The following is a 12,665-nucleotide window of genomic DNA, read 5'->3' as shown; positions in this document are numbered from 1 at the left end:
AGCAAACCCAGTAAAAGGAATATCAGAGATATTAACGGGTGATATGAGGATCCTAAGAATCTTAAAACAAAACGAAACGAATACTGCATCTTTCAATGACTTAAGGAAACGCGTTTTGTATTTAAAAGGCATGAATTCAGAACAATACACCTTGAAAATCCAAACAAATCAAATAAGGGTTAAATTGCGTTAGGCTGAAGTTGAATGTGATTTAAATTGTAAGGATTTGCAAGTTAAAAAAATATATGATAATAATAATAGAACTATTGCATATGTTTATCCTTTCAACGACAGTAGCGTACCAATGCTTGCTCGCCGAATTGACCATGTTCGCGCCCCAATCGGGAGCACCATTGAAACCCAAAATTATCGAAATTTGTATTTTTGGAAATTACCAGGTGCATCTGCCCGGGAGATTTTCATTCCCAAAGCCACGATACAGAAGAAGCAGAAAAGAGAGAAAAGAGAAGGGAAATAAGAAAGCTCAACTCGCAGCTTCTTTTCTGTCGTGACCCTCGTGCGATGACCTTTAGGTCAATTCCATTAAAAATGAGTCAACCAGATTATATGTATTTTTATATCAAGAAAGCAGTATAGATATAATTGTTTTAAAGGTTTACCTAAATTCTGCCCCACCACCTAATCTAAGTGAAAAGTAAATATAAAACCGGCATCACCAGTCGTCGAAAGGATGGTAAAAAGGTTTCGCTATATTCTTATTAAAAATTTTGAGATGTCTCGACTAAGCCTATATTGATGATCGTATTAATAAAATTGTGAAATTTGAAGTAATAAACCCTTCTCGCTCTATTTCGTAATTCGTTCGTTTTTCTCACCGGGGGATCCCTTTCCACGTCCTATCGGGAAATCGAACCCCGGCTGCCTGGATGAAAGGTGAGTGTGTTACAATTGTGCCACTTTAAAACCTATCTGTCGTGTGTATGAGCATGCTTTTGATTTACAATTAAAAACAAATGGAGCTTTATTAATCAAACACAAGACATCTGATATTTTTTCAATGATACTTTTACTGGCATTTATCAACTAACAAAGATATTTGATGATTTTAGAATGAAGCACATGGTTATCTCTTTTATGCTGTATACTTGGTAACTTTTTTAGGTGATTTAATTTTGCTATATTCGCGGTCATGACATATAGCGCAAAAATAAATGCACAACGAATATAAGTATATATTAACAAATTTAGAGAAATGTAGAATATTGAAAAGTGTTGTTGTGCGGTTTCAAATATTTGCGAACTACTTCCGACTGGGACAACCGCGAAATATCAGCCCCACAAAATTTACCGACTATACAGTATATATGGCAATTGTACAATGCGATGCTCTGATACTTTACCGCGTAACGATCAAACATATGAGGTTGTTCAGATACCGAGAAATTCATCATTTTAGATGTGAACGCATGTTTGTCGCGACATTTTACAAATAAATTTTAAAGATGTGGTCAATTGCTAATTAAAATATGGATAGTGATTAAATAAAAACCACAAAAATATCAATATTTTACAGTTAAACAGCTGATCATATCATATCTGTATGACATACAGTGTGTAAATTTAACTTTAATGGAACTGTATGTAGATGTTATTCACAAAAATGTGACCATGACGAACAAAATGCGTTGAAGAAACAATATGTATTGTCAAAGATCAAAAAAAAAAAAAATAATTAGGAAATATTCTTCATTTATACATCACTCTGCGGTTTGAAGATCACACACAATTAGCTGCGACCCAAGAGTACCTGCTATCATTTTCCCCTTATAGACAGAGGCCACAGTAGATGCTTTCAATTCAGATCCGGAGTTCGAGTACACATCCACTGTCTCCTTAAACTTTCCATCCGTCGTCCTCACCATTAGGATCTGTGAGCAAACAATAGACTAATTAAATAAAGATGAGATAAGAACATCAAAATACAACAACAATAGATCGTCAGAAGTTAATAGAAAAAGGACTTATTGCTAAGCGGACAATTTTAAAGTGTCCAAACTTAAACCTATAATCGAAAAGGATGCCTCGAATTTTTCATTATACGCCTGGATTTTTATTTCAAAATCAGACAATATCTTATTATTATATATTATGTATAAGTATACCCCTCGTGTCGTGACCTGATACCTTAAATTATCTTAATATACCCTATACTCCTCGTGTCGTGACTTGATACCTTAAATTATCTTAATATACCCTATACCCCTCGTGTCGTGACTTGATACCTTGAATTATCTTAATATACCCTATACTCCTCGTGTCGTGACTTGATACCTTAAATTATCTTAATATACCCTATACCCCTCGTGCCGTGACATGATACCTTGAATTATCTTAATATACCCTATACCCCTCGTGTCGTGACATGATACCTTGAATTATCTTAATATACCCTATACCCCTCGTGCCGTGACCTGATACCTTGAATTATCTTGATATACCCTATACCCCTCGTGCCGTGACCTGATACCTTTTAATTATCTTAATATACCCTATACCCCTCGTGTCGTGACCTGATACCTTGAATTATCTTAATATACCATATACCCCTCGTGTCGTGACCTGATACCTTGAATTATCTTAATATACCATATACCCCCGTGTTACCTGTGAAGGTGAAAGAGAACCGACGTCGCCTGATGCCGAGGCCAGTCGATGTAAGCTGGGATGACAACCCACCCACAAATTACCAGATGTTGGTTCTACCTCTATGTTGTCCACATGAGTGTCCAGATACAAATCCTGTTGAAAACGAATGACCAATAGTTTAATATTAATAAAATTTAATATTTTTATTCGATATTAACGTGTTAATAGATTTTTACTATAATTTTTCATATATTCAGTAGGCATATCAGTCAAATATATTGGCAAAACAATTTAGTCCGATGATACATATAAACGTTTAATTTTCTGTATTATTTAAGACCAAATAGTGCCATAATTAAGTGCTAGATTTATTACACCAACTCTTACCTCCACAGGTTCTAGTTCCATGCCAACAATACTATATGATTTTAACTGCTTCCCTCCGAATTCTGAGACGTACAGATACCTACAAAAATCAACCATTTAAAAAAAAATGTTCACATGTTCTCAAATAGAAGAAGAAAAAGCTAATGTGTGCATGCATATTCTAATGTAATGTCAACTGTTAACATTATTTTGTTAAAATATTGATCCGTCATACTTGTATATTACTTGCGGGCAGACTTAAGTAGACCAATTCACAGGACCATTTTCCTGTTTTTAAATACACCATTTAAGCTTTCATAAAAAAACACCCAATTGTGGTCAAATAAGTTCGAAGATAACATTCTTGTATTTCTTGTAACAGATCCTTTCCAAGTCTTACCTAGTACAAATTATTAGTCTGATTTTGTCTAATATTGTCCTACAATTATTGTAGCTGTGATGAGACAACTTCATTGTCACCAAACTGTTCTCATTTTGAGCATGATTTGACCTAGAACCTAGATTTGCATGGCAGGTACTAGCGATGAATCAGAAGACGTTTACTCTTCCGAAACGCCTGGTCTTAATATTCTTGCATGTTTTAACTTCCCTCTGCAAATCGATATTGTCTTCGTATTTGCCCTCGTTTTATAGATTCTGATAAAGCATCCTTTTTTATTTTATTTTTAGCCCACCATCATCAGATGATGGGCTATTCAAATCGCCCTGCGTCCGTGGTCCGTCCGTCCGTCCGTCCGTAAACAATTCTTGTTATCGCTATTTCTCAGAAAGTACTGAAGGGATCTTTCTCAAATTTCATATGTAGGTTTCCCTTGGTGCCTAGTTATGCATATTGCGTTTTGAGACCAATCGGAAAACAACATGGCCGACAGGCAGCCATCTTGGATTTTGACAATTGAAGTTTGTTATCGCTATTTCTGAGAAAGTACTGAAGGGATCTTTCTCAAATTTCATATGAAGGTTTCCCTTGGTGCCTAGTTATGCATATTGCGTTTTGAGACCAATCGGAAAACAACATGGCCGACAGGCAGCCATCTTGGATTTTGACAATTGAAGATTGTTATCGCTATTTCTGAGAAAGTACTGAAGGGATCTTTCTCAAATTTCATATGAAGGTTCCCCTTGGTGCCTAGTTATGCATATTGCGTTTTGAGACCAATCCAAAAACAACATGGCCGACAGGCAGCCATCTTGGATTTTGACAATTGAAGTTTGTTATCGCTATTTCTGAGAAAGTACTGAAGGGATCTTTCTCAAATTTCATATGGAGGTTCCCCTTGGTGCCTAGTTATGCATATTGCGATTTGAGACCAATGGGAAAACAACATGGCCGACAGGCAGCCATCTTGGATTTTGACAATTGAAGATTGTTATTGCTATTTCTGAGAAAGTACTGAAGGGATCTTTCTCAAATTTGATATGAAGGGTCCCCTTTGGTGCCTAGTTATGCATATTGCGTTTTGAGACCAATCCAAAAACAACATGGCCGACAGGCAGCCATCTTGGATTTTGACAATTGAAGTTTGTTATCGCTATTTCTGAGAAAGTACTGAAGGGATCTTTCTCAAATTTCATTTGTAGGTTCCCCTTGGTGCCTAGTTATGCATATTGCGATTTGAGACCAATCGGAAAATAACATGGCCGACAGGCAGCCATCTTGGATTTTGACAATTGAAGTTTGTTATCGCTATTTCTGAGAAAGTACTGAAGGGATCTTTCTCAAATTTCATATGGAGGTTCCCCTTGGTGCCTAGTTATGCATATTGCGATTTGAGACCAATCGGAAAATAACATGGCCGACAGGCAGCCATCTTGGATTTTGACAATTGAAGTTTGTTATCGCTATTTCTGAGAAAGTACTGAAGGGATCTTTCTCAAATTTCATATGGAGGTTCCCCTTGGTGCCTCGTTATGCTTATTGCATTTTGAGATCAATTGGAAAACAATATGGCCGACAGACCGCCATCTTGATTTTGACAATTGAAGTTTGTTATCTCTATTTCTCAAATTACTGAATGGATCTTTCTCAAATTTCATAAGTAGGTTCCCCTTGGTCCCTTGTATTGCATTTTTGGACCAGTCTGTCCTGAAAACAACCTGGCAAACAAACAGCCATTATCGTTAAATCTCAAATTTCTTATATAGCTAGGATTCCCTTGTTTGAAAAGTACTGGAGGGATGTCTCAATTTGCACAGATTAGTAAAATGAAGGGAAAAGTAGAGAAAAGATCAATCTGACATGGAACCTATGAAGATCATTCAATGGTGGGCGCCAAGATCCCTCTGGGATCTCTTGTTTTATTTATTTATTTGTTGTTTTTTTTTATTTTTTTTTTTTTTTTTGCGGAATCTCATATATATTGTATGTCAGTTTTGACTCCCGGCCTTGGCTACACATTGATTTCAATATCTTGTGCTGTTTTGTAATAAACCAGAATATTCACCTCTTGTCGGGTGATGTATTGATGCCATTTGGCATATGCAGGCCCTGTGCTACGTTTCGAAAGTCACTGCCGTCATAGTATAGAATTTCGCCGAATTTAAGCAACAGTAGCCCTTCCAGGAAATAGTTTTCTCTCAGTGCGCTGAACTTGGTAATGTAGAAGGTCCTGCTGCTTGTCATCACCAGATCGTTCATACTGAAGTAAATTTAGATGCAGAAAAAAATTACAATATGGATGTAACGACCAGCATTTTGAAAACATGTTTCATACTTCGCGATCAAATGATCCGAATTAATTGCAATCTAGACGGAATGATAATCTGATCTTGATATTTATTTATTTATTCATTTATTTATAATTCATTAATTATATTTATTTCGTAATATTTTATTGAAAAGGCATTAAGTACAATAGAAATGAGTCTCCAAAAAGAAGACCTATGAACGTTCTGTTCTTATAACTGTAAAGGGAACATATATTCACCAAATTAAGAGATTATGAAATAGATGAATAATGAAATACAATTTTTCAAATGAATTTTCGTCTGAATCCATTCATACTTAAGGAATTAAACCCCATTTCAGTGTTTCCCGGAGAGGGACACACTCTTCGGTTTCAGATTCAAACGGACGATTTTCGATGATTTAAGCATATTTTCATAGTTTCGGCAGACATTTTCAAGAACTCACAATTTTAGTTTCGGGCAAATAATTGTTTCGACGTGAAGCAGCGAGCTGGAGTCCTTCTGGAACGTGAACACTTCCACTTGATCTTCCGAACCGGCATGATTTACTACCATAACAGTGGTCTCCCCTGAAACAGTTAGGTGGCAGACCATATAGTAGCAGGTCTGGTCATGGATGATATCTGATACTATAAATAACAATGAGGTCCCCTGTACCAGTATGTATGCTGCACTTTAAAAGTAAATCATCTTCATTATCAACTAGTATTGCGATAACAATGTACATGTAGATCCATCATATAGCAAACGGTACAAGTGATATAGTGATCACCACACATTTTGTACTAAATTAATTGCTTACATGATCAGCTTACCAGTTTTACTGTCATGCCATGCAGATAGTCCATGAAAAGATAAATCCGATTGATTCAGACTGGAACTGATAATATGCAACTCTTTGACCTCGGATTTGGTTTTGGCTAAGTCAAAAAGAAGAATTCTGCCTCGAGTCCAAGAAAAATATCCCTGAAATAAAAAACAAACTAGGCTTTATTTGCTTAAATTTATATTAAACGGAGTTATGAAAGAAAACATTTTGCCTGTTTCCTTAATATCTGCTTATATCCTTATCATGTCTTTGTTTAAGAATGCTTGTGTAAATATGTCTCTATTCATGTGTATATTGACCATGTCTTATCGATTTTGAGCTGGTGTTGATATATTTATTTATTGATACGCCTGTATTCTCTTCTGCCAGCCCAGATAGCAGATAGCCGTTAGCTTAACGCTGGCTGTTGGTCGTTTGGTTGGCCCTACGTCAGCGTTTGTTTAATGACGTTGGTCAAACGCTGGCTGACCATTATGAACCCAACAGTTAATTGTCAATTAGTTCAACGCTAGTCCATTGTCATCTGCTATGTGAAAACTAATTGCATGAAAATATTTTACACTCGACTAGCTACAGCACCAATCAAATAATATTATTTATATTAAGTGTTTTACTTACTTTTCTCTATAGCTAACTTGAGTTAACACAATTAGTCAGATACAGCAGGCTTATTATTTCTTCTGCTTTTGCACGGATTAAAAACTATTTTGATAAGGGAGCCAGATTATTACATTTTGCAAAAAAAAAAAAAAAAAAAAACATTTTTGGTTCGGTAAATTGTCACTGCTGACACAACCTCATATTCTGTATACAATATACACATACGTGTAATTTATATAATATTGTATCTGCATGTATGGAAGTGAGGTCAATCTTAAATTGTATTCTAGAACTACTTCTTGTATATATATTGGATGAAGAACCATGTCAACAACAACATGAAGAGTTTAAAAAAAACCTTGTAAACATTATCTTTATGATTCCTCTCTTACAGAGATATCAAATTAATCAAGGTACTATAAAATTTGACGCTTACGTGTGTTTTTTTTTTTTTTTTTTTTTGTCATATTTTCCTATTTTCAATGTTAATTTAATGTTAATGTTTAATTATATACATACATGTACTATTGTAACTAGTAAATTAGGTATATACTGGGATTGTTTAACTGAAACTATACGTACATATTTGAATTCGTAATCTCAGTAATATTGACAAATCCATATGGAAATGTGGAAAAACTGTTTTGACAAATTTTCAACGTTCAACGCAATACATAGATTATAGTGTAGTCAGAAAGACCTGTTCATTTGAGGACAATCAATACGAAATGTCACACTCAAACCATACACTGGTTGTGATATATTCCGTAAATCTATTCACATTGAAATATAACTGCTGTGTCCATTGTATTCCAAAGCCGGTATGATTTTTTTTTAGATCTTTGTCACATTGCGGTAAAATAAAGCGTTTTAAAGAGGGACATAATTAATAAGGTATTCGGATATGCACAATAGTCAATTTTAATATATATATATATATACATACAGAACAAAAATGACCTTTTGATAAACGATAAATTCTAGTACGCTATTTATGCAAAATATTTTTCTAGTATGGTTTTTCTATTATTAGTATATAAACTTACCGAGGATATGAAGGTCAATCCATTGTCTAACACTGTGAGATCTTCAGAACCGCCATCTTTAATAAAGTAATAATGAATTGCTGACCATTGAAGATGTAGGGAAATGTTCACGAACATGATGAATCTGACAGTCATACGTATGCCGGACACTGCCGTTTATGGAAATTCATATAACCTCCTTGCAATCAGAGACCTATATACAGAGAGATAAGTAACATCGCTATTTCCCGGTACAGGTAGTGGCTCCCTTTATTCGTGAACACTCAAGCATATCCCTTATCGAGAGCGTCCTGTCTCCTACCAAACCAAGCGAGCGCAGGTAAATCGGGCTTTGCGCATGTGTGTATCGATGTATTGGAACTTATTCGACATGTTCTGGTTAATCCGCCATTACGTCAGGCCAAAACATCGTCATTTTAAATACACACAGAAAGCACATCGTTTTATTTTGGCCACTACAAAAGTTACCACATTAACCAAAAACTATCAAACTTATGGGATATAGTCTTATTGATCATGCACATTGTTGTCATTTATCCGTATTTTCGAAAATCCATTGGGTCCTATTCGACATGTCCAAGTTTGTAATTAGCCGCCATTACGTCAGACCAAAACATCGTCAATTTTAAACGCACACAAAAAGCACATCGTTTTATTTTGGCCACTACAAAAGTTACCACATTAACCAAAAACTATCATACTTATGGGATATAGTCTTATTGATCATGCACATTGTTGTCATTTATCCGTATTTTCGAAAATCCATTGGGTCCTATTCGACATGTCCAAGTTTGTAATTAGCCGCCATTACGTCAGACCAAAACATCGTCAATTTTAAACGCACACAAAAAGCACATCGTTTTATTTTGGCCACTACAAAAGTTACCACATTAACCAAAAACTATCATACTTATGGGATATAGTCTTATTGATCATGCACATTGTTGCTATTTATCCGTATTTTCTAAAATCCATTGGGTCTTATCGACATGTCCAAGTTTTGTAATTAAGCAGCCATTACGTCCGACCAAAATATCGTCAATTTTAAACGCACACAAAAAGCACATCGTTTTATCTAGGCCACTACAAAAGTTACCACATTAACCAAAAACAATCATACTTATGGAATGTGGTCTTGATTACCATGCACATTGTTGTCATTTATCCGTATTCTCGAAAACCCCATAGGGACTTTTCGAAAATTGGAGATTCCCGCCGATCTTTCCTGCGTTGTGCTTGACTTTCATACTCAAAATACAAACACTTGGGCAGCAAATTGTGATATATTTCATATTGATGACACTTCTGCACTTTGATATTAATAAAATTAACGCACATAATTGGATCTTGGTGATGATTTCAAATAGAAATTATCGATAATTATGTGTCTGGTTTTCAAGTTTTCTCCAATATGGCGTCTAGTGAGGACTGAACCGAGCGACCGCAAAGGATTGTGGGAAGGTCAGGGGCCACTATGTAAACACAAGGGCAAATAGAGAGCTGCCAATCTCTCTGTATATATGTCTCTGTTGCAATCAAACATTTTTGTTTTACATTAATAATTGTTTTCATTAGCTTAACATTAATGACATGAAAGAGATGCAAGAGTATAGGTGTTAATTAAAATGACAATGTATGTTATTGGTGTAATTACAAGATATCATTTTAGTATCACTATGATCATATTTTAGTTACCGATCCAACATACCTGCGCCGTCCAGTTGTAAACAAGGTCCGGGTCGGTGGTGGATTATCCCCTCAGTTTTGTGGTAATCCAAGAAAAACCTACAAATGAATTACGAATTATACATGTAAATCCAATTTAAGACTAGAACTGCCCCAATGACTGCTGACTTAAACCTCCCTCCAAAAATCAAGTGGCAATAATAACAAAAAATCTATTTGAAGACATACAGTTTTGGGATCGCACAACACGCCAAAAACATCGTGCTAACATCGTGCGTACATCGTCCATATATCTAACATATTGTGCATACTTGTGGAGGCGAGGGTGTGTTTCTCCACGTTTTGGAAAATCATGCTACAGTAAATGCGATGGGTTTGTAACATTTTTACTTATCACAGGAAAAAAACAGGTTAACATATATTTGTACATGTAAATTCATTTGAAATTGACGATAATCCTTACACCAGCATCCCTCTCTGTACAGCCTACCGCGGGACAGGGATTGATCGTAGAATCAACGAACTCAGTGTAATACTGTGCATTTATTTCTTTATCTATCATGTTGAAGTGTTCCTACGTTGATTATGTTCGCGTACATGTGACATTATAATTGTCGATGGTGTGAGTGATAATATAATATGGTCACGGATCGGAGCCCTGGTTGGTCACAAGCCAATACAATCTAGTTGAAGAAAAGACATTTTCTAAAAACAAAATCCAAGATAGATTATAAGGTTACATATATAATTCCATGAAGGATATTACAGGACCGATGTATATATCATCTTTTTACCAAAACCGCTCCGAACGTTTTAACATTATTCGTAATCAATTCCTTAGAGCTATCAAACACACTTCGTTTCGATCGCTCATCGTGTACACCTGTACATCTATTATATCGTGCTTACATCAAGCATACTTCGTACGCACATCGCACATCGCGCATCGTATTACGTTGTGCGATCCCACAACTGTAGGAAAAGGGCCAAAATACCATAAAAATATGCAGATAAAATAATGTAAGCAAATTCAGAATCACAGAATGACTACCGAACCGCATTTGGTCATAATGATTAATTGATATATATCATGCAAGTTTTGGTCTTCTTTAAGTTCAATTAACACTATCTCTCTTACCAGATCCGAACAGCGTGTTGTACCACTAACACCAGAATGGCAGTGAAAACGAGACTCTTGATCATTATCTAAATATATCTGCAAAACGAAAAAAAAAAAAAAGTTCAACAATAACAATATTTCAAAATATTTTACTGATATAACAAAAGGATTGAACAACAATCAGAAACCTGTCTACAGACAACCATGTTTAGGATGTTGTCTACATACAACTCTACTCTCAACATACATAATATATGTTAGTTATCCTGCGTGTGTATAGCTATACAAACTGTGTAATACGGGATGCTGCCCTGATCTAACCTACAGTTGTCAACATCGACCTCGTTCTAAAGTGATAAACGGTCATTTACCCTTTTTTCGGCCAAACAGATACTAAAGTATTCTATGTGATGGAAATACTTATTTAAATATACAATATTATTGCTACAACTATTGCGAATATTTCACCCTTATCGTAATATGAAGTTTACCGTATTTGATGATCGGTAATATGTATAGTTTTTTCATTTACTATAATTCCGTGGTCACAGAACTTTCAAAATGTATTGTATGTAATAATGCGAGTTTTTCAAAGAAAGTTTTCCGTGCACATTTTGTTTAATCGTCATGTATTTTGGGATAAGTAGCGTTTTCTTTCCTGATCGAATGGTATGGAAAACAAGTATGTATTTTAAAGAGTGATTTTTACAGGTTTTCGTTGTATGATGATCAGTTAACCCGAGCTTATCGTATAAAGCATTGTAAAGTTTGACGTAAAAAGTAATTAGTGATATTGTCGGACATTAAAGAGGCTTACCCGCAGACGGACCGGTAAACGGCACATCTCCGATTACTAAATAAACTTCAGTACACGTTTCTATGTGACAAAAATTAGAGGCTTTCCGACTTTATTTCTTGAAAACAATTACAGAATATATATCTAAAAGACGTTTTAAAACTCAACCTGAGAGGGACATGTATGAAATATAACGGCAAATCTTCTTTGTAAATCGCCGCTGCCTTTGAAGTTATCACTGTGCGGCACTGTGCACGTGCTTGTTTCTTTGATGTGTCAATCAAATTAGACTTATTGCGGGTTGCGATTAAATAAATAATATTTAAAAATGAGGTTTTAATATCACTTTTCAGCGTTTTATAAGGAAAATAAAATGAAAAACTCAACAATTCCAACAATCTGTCATGTGTAAAAAATCTTTTTCTATTAGCCAATTTTTCTGATCTCTCTGCGGGCAAGCCTCTTTAAAAGCCTATCTTACCTGCCAGTGGATCCCGATCTCAACTTGAAAAATAAGGTAACGTATCCTCTCTTGTTCAAAATCGTATTTTTGGCGTTTGCTTCCTGATATTGCAGTGTTCTTCGAACATTATTTCTGTCACAAGATAAGTTGGTGCGACGTTCATGTGATGACTGATCAGTAGTCTGAGGTGACAGGGATGCCGTGGCCTTAAGTGTAATCAGCATTGACCCTACCCATTATCTATCACGGTATATCGTGATACGAATTTCTTTATATGTTTGTGGAAGGGTTTAACGTCATTTCACCCGAGCTTTTCATTTTCTCTGGGTGATCCGGTGTCCTTCCACAGCATGACCCTTCGTTCTCTGATATAACACTGCTTTATATCAGATGATTTTTCTCGCGATTATTATCAAAGAATAAATTTACATTTACATTAAATA

General features: G+C 35.4%; 1 protein-coding gene across 1 annotated transcript; it reads right to left on the bottom strand.

Moving 5' to 3' along the window:
* Window positions 1–1,036: 1,036 nt before the first annotated feature.
* LOC117326122 (serum paraoxonase/arylesterase 1-like) lies at window positions 1,037–11,090 on the bottom strand. The gene is made up of 9 exons (XM_033882747.1): window positions 10,982–11,090; window positions 9,866–9,942; window positions 8,158–8,213; window positions 6,498–6,648; window positions 6,128–6,251; window positions 5,439–5,633; window positions 2,995–3,073; window positions 2,626–2,760; window positions 1,037–1,889 (listed from the first exon to the last, which is right to left on the bottom strand). Exons 1-9 carry the CDS (start codon window positions 11,044–11,046, stop codon window positions 1,719–1,721), a joined length of 1,053 nt encoding a protein of 350 aa, XP_033738638.1. The 5' UTR covers window positions 11,047–11,090; the 3' UTR covers window positions 1,037–1,718.
* Window positions 11,091–12,665: the final 1,575 nt, after the last annotated feature.

The sequence above is a fragment of the Pecten maximus genome, chromosome 4 (genome assembly GCF_902652985.1).
Source record: "Pecten maximus chromosome 4, xPecMax1.1, whole genome shotgun sequence".
Taxonomy (NCBI): domain Eukaryota; kingdom Metazoa; phylum Mollusca; class Bivalvia; order Pectinida; family Pectinidae; genus Pecten; species Pecten maximus.
Note: the sequence above shows the minus strand (reverse complement) of the source record. Positions and strands in the feature narration are given on the sequence as shown.

Bases quoted from the DNA above. Each gene is read 5' to 3' on its own strand.
- LOC117326122 (XM_033882747.1), bottom strand. From the start codon at position 11,046: ATGATCAAGAGTCTCGTTTTCACTGCCATTCTGGTGTTAGTGGTACAA. The intron at 6,649-8,157 runs GTAAGTTTATAT...TTTTTATTTCAG, and splicing joins GATTGACCTTCATATCCTCG to GGATATTTTTCTTGGACTCG. The intron at 6,252-6,497 runs GTAAGCTGATCA...TAACTGTTTCAG, and splicing joins ATGGCATGACAGTAAAACTG to GGGAGACCACTGTTATGGTA.